This window comes from Sus scrofa, chromosome 18 (genome assembly GCF_054392235.1).
Source record: "Sus scrofa isolate SSC_HxYL_T2T_F1_AM1 chromosome 18, Sscrofa_HxYL_maternal_Yorkshire_Landrace_v2.0, whole genome shotgun sequence".
Taxonomy (NCBI): domain Eukaryota; kingdom Metazoa; phylum Chordata; class Mammalia; order Artiodactyla; family Suidae; genus Sus; species Sus scrofa.
The window spans coordinates 17211840-17233671 of record NC_139400.1 but is presented as its reverse complement, the minus strand read 5'-3'; the positions used below and the strand labels follow the sequence as shown (position 1 = coordinate 17233671).

The 21832-nt window shown below is 44.4% G+C and overlaps 1 protein-coding gene across 16 annotated transcripts in view; it reads left to right on the top strand.

Annotated features, from left to right (window-relative positions):
* The window catches only part of AGK (acylglycerol kinase), a 104628-nt gene extending 84394 nt beyond the window's left edge, over positions 1-20234 (top strand). For 10 of the 16 annotated variants that reach the window (XM_085004742.1, XM_085004739.1, XM_085004740.1 and 7 more), the window contains 5 exons: positions 4166-4313; positions 4752-4849; positions 14228-14298; positions 16544-16628; positions 18818-20093. In XM_085004742.1, the coding sequence (XP_084860868.1) occupies positions 4166-4313; positions 4752-4849; positions 14228-14298; positions 16544-16628; positions 18818-18955 (540 nt within the window). In that variant the 3' untranslated portion in view covers positions 18956-20093. 16 annotated transcript variants of the gene reach the window in all.
* The last annotated feature ends 1598 nt before the right edge of the window (positions 20235-21832 follow it).

The following is a 21832-nucleotide window of genomic DNA, read 5'->3' as shown; positions in this document are numbered from 1 at the left end:
TCTTGCTGCAGATGTGTAGGGTATGCTCCACTCCTCAAACGGGGCATATTCACTGATCTGCAAGTGCAGGAAGCATCCTGTTCTGATGCTTGTCATCTTCCCCATTATCAAGCCCATATTTAGTTTCTTTTGACTCTTTCTCTTCCTGTTGCCAATTCATTCACTCACTCTTACCAGGCAAACCTTGAACACAATGACTTGTATTGCCTTTATTATTTGCAGGTGTATCTGGAAGTGAAGAGTTGTATCTGAATGTGTCTAATCACGTAGGCTTGTGTAAACAATAGCAGGTTTTAAAGCCTGCTTTATACTTCACACTGCTTTTTCAACATAGCCCAGTGTGGGTCGTGGTGGCTGTATTGGACAGTGCAGATATAGAGAAAGTTTCATTAATCAGGGAACGTTCTATCAGGCAGTGGTGCAATCGACTGTGCGGTGAAAAATAACTGGCATGGAGAAAAGCTCAACAATGTACATTACTGAACATGCTACTAGAAAAGTTATGCTCCTCTGTGTTACTCCTCTGTGTGCTGCACACCAAATTTAGCCTTTATGCAAGTCAGAGTGGTATATTTACCACTCGGCTGGCCAGTCTGAAAACTGGCAGTTGAAGTTTGAATGCGGTGAAAGTTTGGTTCTAAAGTTAATATTCAGAGTGCCAAGTGTTTTCCCAATTATAAAGGTAATAGATACCTATCGCAAAACATTTGGAAAACATAGCTCCCTTTACCTTCTAAATAAATTCCAGTTGGATAACGAATCCATTCAAGTACGAAGGGTAGCAGTGTGCATGATTATTAAAATGAACTTGGGTGGGAGGCATGGACTTCCTGTATACCTGAGGCACATTGCGTTAGTGAAATGCAGTACCATTGCTCGAGGGGGTAATTTCACTGGCAGAGTAGTAAGTTCATTTAGGAAGAAATAGAGTATGTATTTGAGTTGTAGAATCTGGGAGAATTTCAACTGTTTTCATCACTGATTCAGCAGACAGTTATTGCATATCTGTTGTGTGGCAAGCCTTGCTGTATATTTGGAATACAAAGTCACATGAGAGGGGTTTCCTGCCCTTAAGAAGTGGGCATATGCTGTAAGTCAAGTTCAAGTCAATCAGCGGTGTGGCGGGTGCTCTGAGAGAAATACGGAAGGAATGAGGTGGAAGCGGAGAGGAAGGGCGTTTACCTCGGACGAAGGTCAGGAAAATCAGCTCAGGGAAGGTGACACTTCGGCTAAATTTTGAAACATGTACAGTCCTGGATAAAGGGCATTCTGGGTGGAGGGACCAGGATGGGCGACGTCACTGTGGTGCAACATGGTCTTTAATTATGGCCAACACGGTAGCATGGCGGGAACGGGAGTGTGCGGTCAGAGCCACTTATGGCCGGTTTCGATGTGGGATCTGACTTTTATCATCAAAGCATAGGGGAGTATTGAGTCGTAAGCAGGGGAATGACACGAGCAGATTTGCACTCTAGGAAAATTGTTTGGCAACAGTACGGACAAGAGAATGCACACAAATAGGCAAAGGCAACAGACAGAAGATGGTTAATGTCATTCAGGTGAGAAGTGACAGCGCAGACAAGGCGGTTGCAGTGAGTACTGACAACGGGATGGCTTAAAGAGGTACCAGCCTCCAAGGTTAGAAGGAGCGTGTAGGAGATCCAGATTTCTCCCTTAAGGGGCTAGAGTTTGGTAATGCTGACAATATGAAAGTAGGATCTAGTTTGGGAGGAAGGGTGAAATTTTGAGTTTGGTACATTTTAACGTACTAGTGGCACAGACGAGTGGAGCTACGGTCATGACTTAGGTCTGGAATTCAGCCGAGCTCTGGACTAAAGAAATAGATATAAATGTCATAAGTGTATGAATGGCACTGAGCTATGGGCTCGATGAAGATACTATTGAGAATAGATGCCCAAGAATAGCCATCATTTCAAGAGCCAGCAAATGATAACTTGGTACGGCTAAGAGAATCTAGGAGAAAGGGGTGACGCTGGTGGTATGGGGGGGTGGTGGTGGTGGTTTGGGGAATTGTGAAGAAAGATGAAAATAGGGAGGTTTAGAATGGTTAGCGAGTGGCGTAGAAGACCTTAGACCAATAATTTGTTGTGACCTGGAGATGCCGTGTGGGTGTTTGTTTTCCCTGTGTCAGCACTCAGCAGGAGCACTGGCTTTCCCCCTCTGATGGTATTGAGCCATGATATAGAGGTGCAGACACCCAGTGACAAGACTGATGCAGAAGTGGGGCTTTTCAGGGCACACATGTAGAAGAATGAAGACACAAAAGGGCCAGAAGCGACAGGAAAGGAGATTGATATAATGTAATCCACTGATAATTTGGTGGCGCTGAGGACAAACAGAGTGGCCAGGGCCTGGGATTCTCAATGTGACCGAGAACTTGGTGTAGTGAGGGCCTTCAGGGACCCCCAAATCACACCTCCCTCTTCCTCCTCTGAGTCTGAACCAAGTTATGGAAACAAACGCAGGAGCAAGACAGATGGCAGTCAGCACACCAGCTTTATAAATGTCAGCAGGAGCGAAGGACCCAGCTTAGACACGTGGTCACCATCTGATTTCCTCATACTCCATATTGAATTTATCCACTTCTAACATCTTCTTCAGCCAGAGACTCTAAGTAAGCTCACTGCATGAGGAGGCTGTGGACGTGTGAGTCTGCAGGACAGACGCTTGCAGGGAGAGAGGGGAAGGGCTTGGGTCTTCCTGGCCTTGGGGAGGAGTAAGAGAGTGAGAGAGTAAGAGAGTGAGAGAGGTTGGAATTTTTTTTTTTTTTTTTTTTTTTTTTTTTTTTTGCCTTTTCTAGGGCTGCACCCGCAGCATATGGATGTTCCCAGGCTAGGGGTCTAATCGGAGCTGTAGCCACTGGTCTACGCCACAGCCACAGCAATGTGGGATCCTGAGCTGTGTCTGCAAACTACACCACAGCTCACGGCAATGCCAGATCCTTAACCCGCTGAGCGAGGCCAGGGATCGAACCTGCAACCTCATGGTTCCTAGTCGGATTCGTTAACCACTGTGCCATAACGGGAACTCCTGGAATTTTTATTCTTTTGTAATTCACTACATGGCAACTTGAGAACTAGGGGATCGTTCACCCTAAGAGCCACTGGGCACAAAAGAATCAAGCAGAAGTCTGTGGGAGGTAATGAGCTAGTAGGCTGTCCACACCTTAGGTTTCTGAGACAGAGTAGTTCCAGGTAGCAGTTCCAGGTAGCAGTAAGACAGAGTAGTTCCAGGACGTGGCCATGGAAATGGGTGGTTGTGGTCAGTTGGAGGTGATGTCCGGGGCTGAGAGGCTAGGGTGTTGTTTTAATCATCCCTGTGGACACTGATGGGACCCAGGATGGCCCTGGACTCGGGTGCCAGGAAGCCAAAGACAAATCTAGCATGCGAGGATGATGATCTTTGCAGCAGGCATGGGAAGCCTTGGGCTGGATTTCCAGGCTGCACTAAGTCCATCTGGGCTCTGAGTGGGCTGTGATTCCAGAAATGAGGACAGTATATGCTGCAGCTGGGTTTCATCAATTTCATGTTGGCTTCACCATGTCTAAACCAAAGCTGAATTTATTACGGAGTGAGTCTACACTCGCTCCTACGAAGATTGCTTGGTTGTGGTTCCACTTTGATCTCCCTGCTCTAGGTGAGCGAGAGCAATGGAGGCTACGGTCACTGGTTCATGGTCTCAAGATGGGCCTTTAATAGAAAAGAAAATCTGAGGAGTTCCCGTTTCTGTGCAGTGGAAATGAATCCAACTAGTAACCATGAGGTTGTGGGTTCGATCCCTGGCCTCACTCAGTGGGTTAAGGATCCGATGTTGCCATGAGCTGTGGTGTAGGTTACAGAGGTGGCTCGGATCTGGCGTGGCGGTGGCTGTGGTGTAGGCCGGCACCTGTAGCTCCAATTCAGTCCCTAGCCTGGGAACCTCCATATGTTGCAGGTGCGGCTCTAAAAAGCAAAAAAAAAAAAAAAAAAAAAAAAAAAATTAAAAAATTAAAACAAGAAAAGAAAATTGAGAATTCCAATTCCAAATCTCATCCAGTGAGGGGAAATTACTGGGTAGCTTTCTAGCAGATATGGATAAAAGTAGAGAGAAACTCCTTTGGGGTTGTGTTGTAGGATAAAAGTTTTTCTCTCTTCATTTTGAAAGGAGTGGCCTCAGACTCATCAAGCCTCTATCTCGTACACGGGACCTGCAGAGAGACCTCCCAGTGGGGCAGAAGAGACCCCTCCACGGCCCTCTTTGTACAGGAGGATATTACGAAGGCTCGCGTCCTACTGGGCACAGCCACAGGATGGTGAGTTGCGTGGGGACTGAAGACTGGAAAGCCCTGGTCAGTTCAGGACCGCCTAAAGCAGCCCCACATCGGAGTTAGACCCTTCTAGAGCAGGAGAAGCCTTTCCAGGATCACTGGATTCAGTCTTCAGTGTGCACAGCGCAGAGCCCAGTCGGCACCAACAATGTCGCGTGTCACTTGTGACTCACAGGGGCTCCCTCTTCCTGTCACTGACCTTTATGTTATTGTGGCGGCTTCTGTAGGGGTATCTCAGGCATAGAGATTTGATTTTGAGCCTGGCTCTTTGTTCTGTGCCTAAGAAGTATGAGATAAAGAAAATGAAGGTGGGGAATCAGCAGACAGGCCTGGGAAGCCAAGCTGAGCAGCTGGCAGCTGGCCGTTGGTGGTAGTGCTGAAATGTTCATAGAAGAAACTGACCTGTATCTAATACATTCGCAGCCCTTTCCCCAGAGGTGAGCTCAGAGGTCTGGAAAGAAGTGCAGCTGTCCACCCTTGAACTGTCCATCACCACCCGGAACAGTCAGCTTGACCTGACAGTAAGTGTGCTTTTAAAATTAAAAAAAAAAAAAAAAAAATTAGAAAAGCATTTGGTTTCTGGGAAAAGCGACCAAGGCTACTTGCTCTTCTACTAACGTGGTGTCTTTATTTTTACCCTGTGGGGGCAGAGAGGAAAGGACGGGGAGTAAGAGGATGTGGTATTTCTTTGAGGATTAATAGCAGCGATGTAGAGTGAGGTGACTTAGAAACTCAGGGGCCCTGGTCTGGATGCTGCGTAATGACAGTCACCAAGCTTTCTGCCTTTGGAGAACTGAGGGCAAAAGGCCTTAAGAAATGCAGTTAGCCTATTCCCGTTTGTCACAGGAATATAAAATTAAAATTATTTCTGTGACTGTATGATACCTGTAGATTTAGGTCTCCAGAAGAAAAAAGATGTGTACACACAAACATCTATATATACATATTATTTTGAGTCCAGTCTATTGATAGGCACTGCCTAGTATGGAGGCTCTAGCCACATCCAGCTATTTAAATGTAATTAGAAATAAAATTCAAAACTGATTTCTTCTGCCACATTTCAAGTGCTTAATAGCCATAAGTGGCTAGTAGCTACCATCTTGGAAAGCACAAATATAAAACATTTCCATTAATATAGAAAGTTTTACAGGATGGTACTGTATAGACAATATGCTAAATTTTTTTTGAAATACAGTAGAGGTTGGCAGACTGATCTGCTACCTGTTTTAGTAAAGCCTGCAAGCTCAAAATTGATTTTTATTTTTTAAATGGTTGGAAGAAAGTCCAAAGAAGAATTTTATTTCGTGGTATGTGAAGAGTGGATGATGTTTTATTGGAACATAGCCGTATTCATCCACATGCATGTTGTCTTTGACCACTTTTGTGCCTCAGTGGCAGAGCTCAGTAGTTGTAGCAGACACTGAATGGCCCCAAAGCCTAAAACATTTGCCATCTGGCCATTCGCTGTAAGGGTTTACTGACCCTTGGTCTAGAGAAAACCTTAGTAGTTGCTCTTAACGAGAATACCAATAGAAAAGTTATCCCTGCTGGTGTTGCTGTGAGCGGTGGTGTAGGTCGCAGATGAGGCTCGGATCCCCACATTGCTTTGGCTGTGGCTTTAGGCCGGCAGCTGCAGCTCTGATTTGACCCCTCGCCTGGGAACTTCCATATGCTGCAGGTGTGGCCCTGAAAAAAAAAGTGTAATAGACTTGTGGTTTAGCATTTCAGCTTCTTTTTATTGTTGCCAAGTTAATTGAGCTTCTTGAAATTATTTTCCTGTTAAGATAACATACTTATACCAGGTGTAATTTGTGTCTACCTTTTACGTTGTATTGAGTGAAAACACAGGTTCTCTAGGATGACCTGTTCAGTGTCTGTATTCGTAAGCAGTGTAGTTAGCTCTATATTGGTATTTGAACTCATCAAAGTAAAATTCATTATTTAAAAAAAAATTATCCTTAACCATAGAACAATTAACTACGTTCAGCTTTTATGTAAATTAAAGTAGTATGTTCAGAATTGACCTGGCCAGTCTGAAAATTGGCACCTGCCATTGCATGTATGGCTGCAATAGGAAGAATGAGGGAGAAAATGTAGTGAGACATTTGACTCCAATATTACTATTCAGAGTGTTGGGTTGCTTTCAAATTATACGCGTAATGCATGTCCATTATATAACAGTTGGATAACACAGCTCTTTTCACCTTCTAAATTAATTCCGGTTGGAATAAAAGGTTCCGTGTAAGAAAATAATACTGTTACAGCACTAGAGCGAACCTTAAGTGATTATCAGTATAAGCTTGGGGAGGACAAGGCCTTTCAACATCATATTGCTGCATTTGTCTACTTAGAATAAAAAGGAAACTATAAGCAATTTTTTAATGAGAAATTGGGAAACCTTTTAGGATGTGATAGACCAGGAGTTAAAATCTTCCTTTATAATAAATTCCTAGGATTGTCAATAAGAAACAGGCAAAGGACAAATATAAACAGGCAAAGGGCAAAAAGAGAAATTCACAAAAGACATAAATATGAAAAAAATAGCTTATATTTACTGCCTGCTAAGCGCTGTCCTAAGGATTTTACGTAGTATCAGCTCACGTACTCCTCGTGACTACACTGTCGGGTAGATGTAACTTCTCGCTGCATTTCGTAGGTAAGGAAACAGAAGGAGTGCTCAGTATCAAAGAAGTACAGATGAAAGCAGCGCATAGTGAACTGTCCTAGGTGGAAACGGATGCTGGGGTTCAGGGTTGGTGTGGGTGGGGAAATGAGGGGAAAAGACGTCCTTTCCCCGTGGCATTTTAGCATCTCCATGAGGCATTTGAAATATAAGCATGCCTTTGGCCCTTTTAAGCATATTTCTAGAAATTTATCCTATAGAAATAATCAGATGAATACATAAAGAGTCCCTTACTTCTTACACAATGGAATTCTGAAAATGTGGGTGAAAGGAATGTATTAAGGTTAAAAAAAAAAAAGATTCCATTAAAAAGAGGAGTTTTAAAAAGAAAGATAAAATTTCTAATTACACATTTCCTTTATACCCAGGGTCTGATGATATGTATTTCCAACGTTTTGTTCATGTTCTTTCACCTTGTTCTTTGCACTGATGATTGAATACCAATGAATGGATTGAGTTCAGTGAGTCTGTGATTGTGGCTCTCGATTAGCCCCATTCGCAGTGATGAGAGCTTTTTATCTTTGTGCCCGTTATAAAAGTATATGATCCTGTGCTGCTTATCACTAGCAGCAGCAATTCATTTTCTTTCTTTCCAAGCCTCTTTGTAAAAATAAAAGCAAATGCAATAAAATATTCAAAGACAATGAAGCTGCCATGTAACGGCTCAAAATGTTCATTTATCATTTTAAAAAAAGGTCCAATCAGAGTCTGAAAGAGGCTATCAGGGTGTGGAATGTGTGGAAATTAGGATCTCTTGTAGAGCTATGTTCACTGTATTTATAATAGCAAAAAACATGAACCAAACAGATCAAGCAGCTGATTAAATACATTTTGGTTACATGTATTTAAAATGTGTTCTCTGTATTTGTATGAAAAGCCAGGTTAAAATGATCTCATCAAATGATTCCACATTTATTTTAAAAAGGAATACTCCCACCCTATAATTAAGTTTTGTGAATGATGGAGGTAAGGCTCCAATTTTAATTCTTTCCATATAGAAAGAGAGTTGTCCATGCACCATTTATTGACATGCCCAAGAGTTCCTGTCATGGCTCAGTGGAAATAAACCTGACTGGTATCCATGAGGATGTAAGTTCGATCCTTGGCATCGCTTAATGGGTTAAGGATCTGGTGTTGCTATGGGCTGTGGCGTAGGTCACTGACGTGGCTTGGATCCCGTGTTGCTGTGGCTGTGGTGTAGGCCAGTGGCAACTACCGTTCCAATTCGATCCCTAGCCTGGGAACTTCCATATGCCATGGGTGCGGCCCTAAAAAACCAAAATTAAAAAAAAAAAAAAAAAGAAATGGCCATCTCCCCATCCCACTGAATTGCAGTAAATCTCTGTCATGCATCAAGTATCTGTATACTAGGTGTTTCTAGTCTATTCTTTTGCTCTATTTTTCCCTGCTTGTACAAGTACTATGCTTCTCTTAATTATTACAATTGTATAATATACCCTTCTGTGTTTTTCTTAAAGAATCTGTTGGCTATTCCTGGCTCTGTGATTCTGTAAATTCTTTGGAATGTTTTTATTAAGTTCCACACAAGAATCTATTAGAATATCAATCAGGATTACATTGAACCTGTAGATCAGTTGGAGGAGAGATGACATTTCTGCTATATTGACTCTTATATGAACACAGTGTATCTCCTCATTAATTCGGGTTTTTAATGTCTTTCAGTGGAGTTTCATAATTTTCTCTGGAACATTTTGTCCTTTGCTGAGTAGATTCCTGGTTATCTTAATTTTTGATACTATTGTAAATTGCATCTCTTAAAATGTCATTTTTTTTTTTTTCTGGTCTTTTGTCTTTTTAGGGCTGCACAGTGGCATATGGAAGTTCCCAGGCTAGGGATCGAGTTGGAGCTGTTGATGCCAGCCTACACCACAACCACAGCAACACGGGATCCGAGCCATGTCTGCGACCTACACCCCAGCTCACGGCAACGCCGGATCCTTAACCCACTGAACTAGGCCAGGGATCAAACCCACAACCTCATGATTCCTAGTCAGATTTGTTTCCACTGTGCCAAGATGGGAACTCCAAAATGTCCTTTTTAACTATCTGATTTAGTAGATGGACACATCATTGATTTTTTTATATTATTATGTTGTTTATCATAATTCTTATTATCTCGTTGGATCCCTTTGGATTTGTGATATTCAGTCTTATCAACTGCAAATAGTGCAGTTGATATGATTTTTTTTTTCCTTTCAAATTCTTAACCTTCTAATCTTTTGTCTTATCACATTGGCTAGGATCTCAGAACAGTGTTGAACAGAAGTCCTGATGGCAGAGTCCCTGGCTTATTCCTGATTTAGAAACGCTTCATTCTTGAATTGGATGGGTTTTTTGGTAGATGCCTTTTATCAGATGAAGTTCCCTTCCATTCCTATCCTAGTTCTGCTGAGAGTTTTTATCACGAGTATATATTTAGTGTTATCAAGGGCCTTTCCAGCAACGATGGAGGTAAGGTTTTTCTCATTCAATCTGTCATTGTAGTAGGTACACTGACCTTTACCCTTGTTCTCTTTACAAAAGTCAAACCCTAGAACTCTCTGTCTGTCTGCTTATCCCCCTTGATGTCTAATAGACATTTCAGTCTTGGCGTGTCCAAAACTGAGCCCCTGATCTTCCCTGCCACCCTTGAAAGCTGCCTCATCCTCAGTGTTCCTCCACTGTGGTTCATTGTAACTCCATTCTTTTCATTGTTCAGGGCAAACATCTTGGAGCCTTTTTTTTTTTTTTTTTTTTTTTTTACGGCCACACCCACAGCATATGGAAATTCCCAGGCAAGGGGTTGAATTGGAGCTACAGCCGCCAGGCTAAACCACAGCCACAGCATCGCCAGATCTGAGGCACATCTGCAACCTACACCACAGCTCACGGCAACACCAGATCCTTAACCTTCTGAGTGAGGCCAGGGATTGAATCCACTTCCTCATGGATTCATTTGGATTCATTTCTGCTGAGCCACGACGGGAACTCCTTGGAGCCACTCTTGACTACTCTTTCTCCTCACATGTCCTCTCTGAGGAAGCCCTGGTGGCTTCACTTTGTAAATACTAGGAGCACTTGACCATCTCCACTGCTGTCTGATCCCAGCCACCATCGTCTTTTAGCCGGATTTTGTAATAGGCTCCTAAGTGGTCTCCCTGCCCTCTTCCCTTTACATTCTCCTCCAGAGAGACCCTAATAAAACAAAGCCCTATCACGTTTCTCTGCTTAGAACCTTCCCGTGGCTCCTTGATTCACATAGCCTAACAGCCGGCTTCCTTGTAAGGGCTGGACAAGGCCCTACTGCCCTGGCACCCCCTTCTCTGATGTCACTTCCTCCCGTCCCCTTTCCTCACTCTGCTCCAGCCATCCTGGCCTTCGTGCTGTCCTTTCCCATGTCAGGCCTGCTCCCACCCGTGGCCCATACCCAGACAGTGCCCTCTGAGTAGACGGCTCTTCCTTCCGCTGGTGGTTCTCAAAGTGTGGTCCTTCGAGGAGCAGCAGCAGCATCATCACCACCACCACTTGGGCACTTGGTAGAAATGAAAATTCTTGGGACTCAGCCCCGATCTACTGAACTGTAAGCTCTGAGAATGGGGCCAGAGGCTGAGCTTTAACAGGCCCTCCCAGCGATCGTTGCTCAAGTTTGCCCTGGAATTCCATATTACTAATTCCCTCACCTTCAGGTGTCTGCCCAGAGGGCACCCTGTCAATGAGGCCCACGTGGACCCCTCTTTAAAAATGCCACCACTGTCACCTGCTGTGCCTTGTGCTAGTTCCTTCATCTCATTTTCATAATCAACTCTAATAATACTACTAACCTCTAGAATTCCCTGTTTGTTAACACACTCTACATCTTACTTTTATTATATAGATACACCTGAACCTATTTCAGCTTATCTACACTGTATGGTTATGGGTGTGTGTGTTTGATCCCTTCCAGTCTCTCCAGTAGAATGTGAGTTCTTTGTAGGCATACATTTTTGGGTTTTGTGGTCCATTGACACAACCCTAGCACGTAGAAGAGTTGAGGGTATGTAGGTGACAGTAAGTCGTCTAATAAAAGCCAAACTTATTTTTTTTTCTTTTTTTTTTATTACTCAAATGAATTTATCACATCTGTAGTTGTATAATGATCATAACAATCTGATTTCACAGGATTTCCATCCCACAGCCCAAGCACATCCCCCCACCCCCCAAACTGTCTCCTCCGGAGACCATAAGTTTTTCAATGACTGTGAGTCAGCATCTGTTCTGCAAAGAAGTTCCATCTGTCCTTTTTTCAGATTCCACATGTGAGTGAAAGCATTTGATGTTGGTGTCTCATTGTATGGCTGACTTCACTTAGCATGATAGTTTCTAGGTCCATCCATGTTGCAGAAAATGCTGGTATTTCATTCTTTTTGATGGCTGAGTAATATTCCATTGTGTATATGTACCACATCTTCTGGATCCACTCCTCTGTCAATGGACATTTAGGTTGTTTCCATGTCTTGGCTATTGTAAATAGTGCTGCAATGAACATTGGAGTACATGTGTCTCTGCGAGTCGTGGTTTTCTCTGGATAGATGCCCAGGAGTGGGATTGCTGGATCCAATGTTGGTTCTATGTTTAGTTTTCTGAGGAATCTCCATACTGCTTTCCACAGTGGTTGCACCAATTTACAATCCCACCAACAGTGTACAAGGGTTCCTTTTTCTCCACACCCTCTCTAGCACTTATTTTTTGTAGACTTTTGGATGATGGCCATTCTGGCTGCTATAAGGTGGTACCTAATAGTGGTTTTGATTTGCATTTCTCTAATAATGAGTTATGCTGAACATCTTTTCATGTGTTTCTCGGCCATCTGTATGTCTTCTTTGGAGAATTGTCTGTTTAGATCTTCCGCCCATTTTTTGATGGAGTTGTTTGTTTCTTTGGTATGCAGCTGCAAAAGTTGTTTATAAATTTTGGAGATGAATCCCTTGTCAGTCGATTCATTTGCAAAGATTTTCTCCCAATCTGTGGGTTGTCTTTTTGTGTTGTTTAGGGTTTCCTTTGCTGTGCAGAAACTTTGAAGTTTGATTAGGTCCCATTTGTTTATTTTTGTTTTTATTGTCAATACTCTGAGAGGTGGATCTGAGAAGATGTTGCTATTGTTTATGTCAGAGAGTGTTTGGCCTATGTTTTCCTCTAGGAGTTTGATAGTGTCTGGTCTTCTATCTAGGTCTTTAATCCATTTGGAGTTTATTTTTGTGTATGGTGTCAGGCAGTGTTCTAATTTCATTCTTTCCCATGTGGCTGTCCAGTTTTCTCAGCACCACTTATTGAACAAGCTGTCCTTTCTCCATTGTATAGTCTTGCTTCCTTTGTCTAGATTAGTTGGCTGTAAGTGCATGGATTTAATTCTGGGCTTTCTATCCTGTTCCACTGATCTATATGTCTGTCTTTGTGCTAGTACCATGCAGTTTTGATGACTGTTGCTTTGTAGCATAGTCTGAAGTCCGGGAGCCTGATTCCTCCAGCTCCATTTTTCTTTTTCAGGATGTCTTTGGCTATTCTGGGTCTTTTGTACTTCCAAACAAACTTTAAAATATTTTGTTCAAGTTCTGTGAAAAATGTCCTTGGTAATTTGATAGGGATTGCATTGAATCTATAGATTGCCTTGGGTAGTATAGTCATTTTGATAATATTAACTCTTCCAATCCACGAGCATGGTATATCTTTCCATCTATTTGTGTCATCTTTGATTTCTTTCATCAGTGGCTTGTAGTTTTCAGAGTACAGGTCTTTTGTTTCTTTAGGTAGGCTTACTCCTAGGTATTTTATTCTTTTGGATGCGATGGTAAACGGGATTGCTTCCCTAATTTCCTTTTCTGCTTTTTCATTGTTAGTATATAGAAACGCTATTGATTTCTGTGTATTGATTTTGTATCCTGCAACTTTGCCAAATTCGTGGATAAGCTCTAACAGTTTTCTGGTAGAGTCTTTAGGATTCTCTAGGTATAGTATCATGTCATCTGCAAATAGCGATAGTTTTACTTCTTCCTTTCCAATTTGGATTCCTTTTATTTCTTTTACTTTTTTTTAAAAAAAAAATATTTTTTGTCTTTCTTTTTAGGGCCGCATCTGCGGCATATGGAGGTTTCCAGGTTAGGGGTCTAGTCAGAGCTGTAGCCACTGGCCTACACCACAGCCACAGCAACGTGGGATCTCAGACGCATCTGCGACCAACACCTCAGCTCACGGCAACGCCGGATCCTTAACCCACCTAGTGAGGCCAGGGATCGAACCTGCGTCTTCATGGATACCAGTCAGGTTTGTTAACCACTGAGCCACAACGGGAATTCCAATAAAAGCTAAACTTAGAGCAGAGTTTTGTTTGTAATTCCTAGTTGAGATGTAAAGCTGTGCTTTCGTAGTGCCCTTTCATCTTAGGCAAAAGCTGTCAGCTCTCAGAGGCCTGGGGATGATCCTGGGGCTACAGGTTTTGAACCTGTCTGGAAAGAAACAAACCTCTATTTGAAGCAGACACAGAAGTGTTGGGGTCGATTTGCAGAGAGCCAGCTTTGTCTTGCTGGCCACTGACTGGTAGTAAATGGGGCCGGTGGGGGGTGCGGGGTGGCAAAAGAACCAAGTCTGTTTTTATAGCCACTTCCTTGTAGCTCAGTTCTTCCAGATCATTCCATGGCTGGGACTGGAAAGTTGTAAACGCTGCCCTGGCATAAATGGACTGCAGCTCTCTCCTCCGGTCACCTACGAGGTTTGCATGTGGAGCACTGAAACCAACACAGACACTGGGGGGCTCCCCTCCCAGCAGCTGACCCCACAGGCGACACAGGTGTACAGAGAGGATGGAGGCTTGCTGGGATAGAGGGGCTGAAAGTGTGGCCTCTCTAAAGGGAGGGGACTGCAGAGATTATAAAGCTGTGACTATTAGAGTGACAGAACTTGACAATTCTCCAAACCTGAGCTTTTACCCAGCTTCCATATACAGTTAAAACAACCAAGCAAACAGGCAATGGAGTGGAATATTATGGTATATAAATTATGCCTCAATGAAGGTCTTACTATAAAAACAGAAAAGACTGAAAATACATTCAGGGTTAAGTCAGTGAAAGTCAAGTCCCCTCTATAACACACAGATCCGACTACGAACCACCAAGGCTATAGGAGGGCAGCAGGCTGCTGTAGCCAGAATTTGGAGCACTAACGTCAGTCCTCCTGACCTTTTTAGAGCAAAGAAGACTTTATGAACATCTGCATGGAACCCAACACCATCAGCAAAGGAGACTTCATAATGCTAGGGTAAGTGGATGGGGGTTTGCAGGCAGGGAGGCGCAGACTTCACCAATCTGAGTGCCCCTGAGGCTGAAGACAGATCCAGCGGTCTGGCCTGGGACCCGGAGCGTGCCGTGTTCATTTGGGATGACGAGCACAGCGTCCCTCTCCCACGCTGGCCTTCCCCGTTCAGTGTAGCCGGATCAGGGAACGGGAGCAACCCTTGTCTTTGGACTGAAGTGACAGATTCCAGTGCAGCACAGTATAGGGCCCGGGATTGTGGCTTCAGGGTCAGAACTACAGGATACAAACCTTGCTTTTTGCCATTTACTGGCCTTGTGACTTGGACAAATCCTTTGCGTTCTCTGAATCCTTTGCCCTGTGCACAGAATGGGATGACTGATAGAATCACCTCTATCTCAGGACTGTTTCTGAGCCTCAGATGAGGGACTGTGGGGCAACAGCCTTTTTCCGTGTGAAGCACTTGACAGCATCCATTAGGATTCATGTCCGCCCACCTCGCCTCTTCCCCAGGCGTGAATGAGAAGCCTGAAAAGTGTCGAGCACCTTGGACACTTTCCAGGCTTTTTTCCCGTTTCCACTACAGAATACCCTTCCAAGTCCTGTCTGATTTGTTCAGCCGTACCTCTGCCAGAGTTTTATTGGTTAAGAATGCTCTCAGCCCTCCACCAGCCCTCAAAGCTTCGGAGGAGGCTGCGTGTTGCCATGCCAACTGGGAATCTGCGCCGCCGTCCCTTTTCTGAGCTTTGTCTCAGAGCGCCCTCTGGCGCCCATTTAAGAATTTGGCATTTCTGCTGCAGCTGCCGGGTCTCCATGGATACCTCATTCTCTGCACCGGCACCCGCAGCACAATGTCCTTCAGCAGTTGGCGGTGTTCTCGCCTTCGCGATGCTGAGTGGCTGCTTCTGCAGCCGTTGATTTACTTGCTGTATCTACAGTAACAGGAAGAGGAGAAAAGCCTTTCTTCTCCTAGAAAGGGTCCGCAAGCCACACACTCTTAATTGAGAGTCTGGCCAATGGGACCAGCTATATTTGAATCTCCTCCATAATACGGACATCCCCAAACAGGAAAAACCGATTATGTTGCTGAAATCCGATGACGTCATGACGTCCTTCAGCGTTGCTGTCCTCCTTCTCCGCAGCAGCAGCACCGTGATTTCCTTTTGGTCACCACGGGAAGTGAAATCAAGGCATGTCCGTTTCCTCTGGGTAACTGATTAGAACATTGCAAAGCAGCTTTAGAAAACTCGTTAAGTTTCATAGACGAAAGAAGTACTATTGTCAAGAATGGACTAATTTTCTTGGATTAGCTTTTTTATCCCTTTTCCACTGACTGCGACTTAGCCGCGAAGGTGATAGATGCATGAGATGGAGCGTGTGTGCATCAACAGTCTGATAGTTTTACTCCAAAGCCATTTAGTCAAGGTAAAGATGCAGACCGTATCAGTGTGGAGAATCCTTGTATTTTGGCCTCGCCCAGGTGTGAGGAAGTTCCCCAACCAAGGACGGAACCTGTGCTGCAGCAGTGAACATGCTGGATCCTTAACCACCAGGCCACCAGGGAACTCCTCATTCTGGTTTTTAATTTCGGGATTTTCAAATAGCGCAGGAATTAGGTACACATGGAATTATTTAAAAAGACCAATTCTAGAGTTCTCTGGTGACCTAATGGTTGGTTAAGGATTTGGTGTTGTCGCTACTGTGGCTCAGGTTCAGTCCCTGGCCCAGAACTTTGGCATACCATGGGCACAGCCAAAAAATTAAAATTTAAAAGAATGTAAAATAAAAAGAATAGTTCAGAAAAAAAATCAGTCTTCATGCACAGTTCTCTACAAAAATAAAAAAACCTTCTCAATCTAGGAGTTCCAGTCATGGCACAGCAGAAACGAATCTGACTAGGAACCATGAGGTTTCGGGTTCGATCCCTGGCCTCGCTCAGTGGGTTAAGGATCCAGCATTGCTGTGGCTGTGGTGTAGGCCAGCAGCTGTAGCTCCAATTCGACCCTAGCCTGGGAACCTCTATATGCCGTGGGTGTGGCCCTAAAAAGCAAAAAACAAAACCAAAAAAAAAACCCCTCAATATAGAATATATCATGACGCTAAGCAAGAATTGTTGTGGAGAAATTTATTTACAGAACCCCGAGGTTCAGGAGATCCTGAATCTCCTCAAGAGGCAGAACTTACTGTGTTCTTGCAATGGAACGCAGTTGCTGGCACTGGTTTCCGAGCTTGCTTTTTCCTGTACCAACAGAAGCAAGAAGGTGAGGGACCCCAGGCTGCGTGCTGAGGGCACCGAGTGTCTCCCGGCCAGTCGCTGCGCTCTGCTCCTTCCTGAGGTGAGAGGGTCAGCCGTCCCACAGCTTGTGCTGCTTTCCCCGTCTGTCTGCCTTTCTGCTTCTCCCCATCCTTCCTCTCCAGTGACACACCCTTTGTGAGGTGCCTTGCACGTGCCAAGTGATGGGCCAGGCTCTTGTTTACATTAAGAGAGACGCCCTTAGATTTAGAGCCGGGCTCCTGAAGACCTCAGTGTCGTCCAGCCAAGGGCCTGTGAAGTGAGCCTTAGGTCTCCCGAATGTTGACTGTCTGAATGTCAATTCTGCAAGTGGTTACTGGAACAACACAGAGAACGCTCCAGTTAGGCCATGTTAATAGTGGGGTCTAGCTTCACATTTTTCATAAAGGATCTGGAAGCAGTTTTCAGGATGGCATTAAATTTTTCTGTACTGTGAAAGGCCAAACTTAGTAACCTGTAAGTGGAGAAAAAGTTACTACAGGTGGCCTCTGAAGACTTGTACCTTTTCTGCCACGGTATTCAACAAGGATCATGGGTAAAACAGAAGGTGTCCCCACAGTGGGTGGCACCATAGTTTCAACACAGCAAATGTTGAATTAAATGCACGAATTACAGAGGGTTTCACAGACTCTTATATTTTAAAAATTGATTTTATTGAAGTATAATTGATTTACAGTGTTTTCATTTCTGCTGTACAGCAGTGATTCAGTTATACATGTATATGTATATACATGTATTATATATAAATTATATATTCTTTTTCATATTCTTTTCTATTACAGTTTATCATGGGATATTAAATATAATTCCCTATGCTATACAGAAGGACCTTGACGTTTATTCAATTTATAGTAGTTTGCATCTGCTAATCCCAAACACCCAGTCCATCCCTCCCCCCCATCCCTTTCGGCAACAAGTCTGTTTTCTATGTCTGTGAATCTGCTTCTATTATGTAGATACCATGATTTGTGTTACATTTTAGATTCTACATATAAGTGATATCATATGGTATTTGTCTTTCTTATTTCACTTAGTAGGAAAATCTTTAGTTCCATCCAGGTTGCTGCAAATGATATTTCATTCGTTTTTATGGCTGAGTAGTATTCCATTGTACATTTGTACCACGTCTTCTTCATCCATTTATCTGTTGGTGGACATTAGGGTTGATTCCATGTCTTTCCTACTGTAAACAGCATTGCCATGAACACTGGGGTGCACATCTTTTTAGATTATAGTTTTGTCCATATATATGTGCCTAGTAGTGTGATTGCTGGATCATATGGTAACCCTTATTTTTAGTTGAGGAAACTCCATGCTGTTTTCCATAGTGGCAACACCACTTTATATTCCCATCAACAGTGTAGGAGGGTTCCCTTTTCTCCATACCCTCTCCAGTATTTATTATTTGTAGACTTTTTGATGATGGCCATTCTGACTGGTGTGAGGTGGTACCTCATTGTAGTTTTGATTTGCATTTCGCTGATAATTAGCAATGTTGAGCATCTTTTCATGTGCCTACTGGCCATCTCTATGTCTTCTTTGAAGAAATGTCTATTTAGGTCTTCTACCCACTTTTTGATTGGATTGTTTTTTTGTTATTGAGTTATATGAGCTGTTTGAACATTTTGGAAATTAAGCCCTTGTCACGTCATTTGCAAATATTTTCTTCCAGTCCGTAGGGTGTCTTTTCATTTATGGTTTTCTTTGCTGTGCAAAGCTGTGCATTTGATTATGTCCCATTTGTTTACTTTTGCTCTTATTTCTGTAGCCTTGGGAGGATGACATAGGAAAATACTGGTACAATTTATGTTTACCATCTAATATTAATGTTGTTATACCTTAGGTATAAAGCTAAGCAAGTCCTAAAGAAGAACTATGAAAATAATCAATTGGATAGCATGGCTTTCTTGCTTTTCATTTGAGAAAGATTAGGGCTGAGAAGGACATACATGTATGTTCTATGGAATTTCTTAGAAGTGTGACAGGACTTATTTAAGTGTTGCAAGTCCCAAAATGCTCTGGGAGGAGGTAGAGGCCAGTGAAACCTTTTTCATGAGCAGTGTCATTGGGCTGTTTCCAGAACCAGCATGGTGTCGACACAGGCACTGAATATTCCTTTAAAAGCCCATTTTGCTGAAGCCCCCGAGTCTGACGCTTTCCACAGTATCCTGCTGTAGTGGTGACGGGGTTCCCGCCGACACGGGCAGGTCCTCAACAGTCTCTTCTCCCCAGGGAACAGGGGGCTTCTTCAGCATCGACAGTGAGGAGTACGAAGCGATGCCCGTGGAGGTGAAGCTGCTCCCCAGGAAGCTGCGGTTCTTCTGTGACCCGCGGAGGAGGGCAGAGATGCTGCAGAGCTGGGCCGAGTGAGCAGGTGGGCGACTGCCCTTTAGGCCACCCTGGGACCAAACGGGAGCAGAGCCTCCCATCCCCGTCCCCGCCGCCTTGTCAGAGGATCCCAAGGGCCCGTCTGCGGCAAGTACCCCCTGCCCTCCTCTCTCTGTGCGTTGCAGCTTCGCAGCCAGCTTCCCGGCCGCGCGGGCTTTGACTGGTGCCCCCCGTCAGGCGGGCGCCGAGACATCCCCACCCTCCGTGGATGGAAAAGGGCCGGACCTTGTTCTCTCCCCACCGCGGACGGCAGGCTCTTAGGCTGTGTCCTCTCCTGTCTGTGGCCGTCCTGGGAAGGGCCCGCCTTCCCGCCGCCTTGTCCTGTTTCCAGGCTCCTCCATGGGTGCTGCTGCTCCATGAGCTCCGGTTCTCATTTAGCGGGTTCCAGTTCTCTCCTCGGTCTAAGAAACATATGTGGGGTGTCCGTCTTCAGCCGTGGCTGATACTGTAAAATATTAGGGTTTTCCCCCCCTAAAGTCGTGCTTCTGAAGTGTTGGTTTGCATGAGAACCACCTGGGGCACTTGTCGAAGATGTACTCAGTTGGGGCCCACCCCAAACCTAGTCACTCAATCTGAGGGTGGAGCCCCGGAATCTGCCTTTTTAAAAAGGCAGCCACCCTCCCCGGGTGGTTCTGGTTCAGGAAGTCCTGAGGCCGAAAGGGACACACAGTCCTGCCAAGCAGTGGTCCACAGGTCTCCTGCTCCTCTGCTTCCTCAGAGTGCTTTGGAAAACCTTGTAGCCCCTCCCACGTTAACATCCCCAATTTCTCATGGGAAGTTTGAGTTGCCAAAGTATATACTTTCTGGTGTCATGTAAATATTGATATTTTAAAATAAAACTGTTACATCACTCTTTTAAACATATTCAGTATAATTGAAATACATAGCAATTTGACATTCATCATCCATTTACAAAAATAAATTGTTTAGTAGTTGAAAATATCCATTTTCCTCATATGCCTATTTCCTACTGCTTTCAGCAAAGTATGCTATCATGTTTTTATGCTGGAAAATTTTTTCACTCAACCTATTTTCTTGCCAACAAAAGCTATAAATTGAAATGACTTTTTTTAGTTCAAGTGTTAACTCAGTACAGAATAAATGTTATCAATTATTGAAATACAACTGATTATAAATTTTTAATAATTAAGAATTAACATTAGAATGCTCTTTATCCTCATGAGTTCATTTATCCAAAAGCACATGTTACTTACAGCTGAGACAAGGCTCAACATTATAGATGTTTAAAATTCTGTTCTAACATTGCCATGCAGTTCTTTGAATTGTTTGAGTCGCCTCGAAAAATCACAGTGATGTAGCAACTTCACAGCTGGATTCGACCCCTCCGTCAGTTCGTTGAAAGTGGAGAACTAGAAACCGTCTGCCTCCCTAGGGACTTGTCAGCCGGGCATTGTAATTGGTGCCCCGAGGTTCTTCTACTCGAGAGGGAAGCACACCATGGCAAGGTGGGTGAGACGTAAGGCTTTCTCTTTGTGCGGAGGAAGGAGAATTGCACAAAGGGGAAGAGGGGCGGGAGAACGGGCAGGCTCATGCTCAGGCAGGTCAGTTTTAGGACCGCACACGCACCCGCACCCTCGAACCCTTCGGAGAGTGAGGACCAAAGCTTGAAGGGGTCTAAGGCAGCTACGAAAAGCCCATAACATAATGCTTACCTGTTTGCCTCTGTGTTCTTCAGAGTGGAGTTAAAAGCTGTGCTTTTGCAAAACAAATAACAAAACAAAGCAAAAAGGAGGCAGGTCCAGGAGTTCCTGTTGTGGCTCAGTGGTAACGAGCCTGACTAGTATCCATGAGGATGCAGGTTTGATCCCTGGCCTCGCTCCGTGGGTTAAGGATCGGATGTTGCTGTGAGCTGTGGTATAGGTTGCAGACGTGGCTCGGATCCTGCGTTGCTGTGGCTGGCAGCTGCAGCTCTGATTCAACCCCTAGTCTGGGAGCCTCCACATGCCACAGGTGCAGCCCCAAAAAGCAAAAAAAAAAAAAGAAAAGCAGGCAGATCCAAACATTGCAGTATAAAGCGCCCCCTCTCCATGCAGCCCGTGGCAGAGTGAGGGGATGCTATGGTGTAAGAAGGTACAGTTGCTACCTGAGCCAGAGAATCCAACGTGTATCTGTTTATTTAGTGATTCTAGTTCCCCAGAAGTAATGGAACAGAGGACTGGGGAGCGAATGTCCCAGATTCCTTTTTTTATTCCTGTCTAAATATACACACGCGCTAGTTCAGATTTGTTTCCTTGCTTCAGACTCTTGCCCCCAGCATGGGTGCTTCATCATCTCCTGCCTTCTCTCCCCTGTCCTTCCACCCAAGGCCCACGTAAAGGCCGTTCACCGCAGCTGCGGGGCGCCCTCGTCAGCCAGACCTGGGAAGCTGCGGGTCTGAGGGGAAGCCGAGGAACCCTCCCGCGCCCCGTGTAGCACACAGCTTTTATCACATTAATTTCACTCAAAAGCCGAGAGTTTTTCTATTAAAAACAGATGGTTGCTAGTAAGTAGAGCTGAGCATGAAGCCTCTGGCTTAAACAAAAGGTTGTCATTGCCACGCGCCGGATGGGGTCTGGCCTCACAGCCCCGGGACGCGGACACCATGTAGTCCCTTGGAAAGCAGGGACCTGGCTTGGAACACAGAACTAACAATGTCAGAATTTTATCCTGTGCTGCCTTAAGTAACTCCCCATAAGGTTAAAAACAAAACATGGACCTGTGTGTCTCCGTATGTAATGTTTTAAAGTAAACTTGAGGAGTTCCCATTGTGGTGCAGTGGAAACGAATAAAACTAGTATCAATGAGGACGCGGGTTCAATCCCTGGCCTCGCTCAGTGCATTAAGGGATCCAGTGTTGCC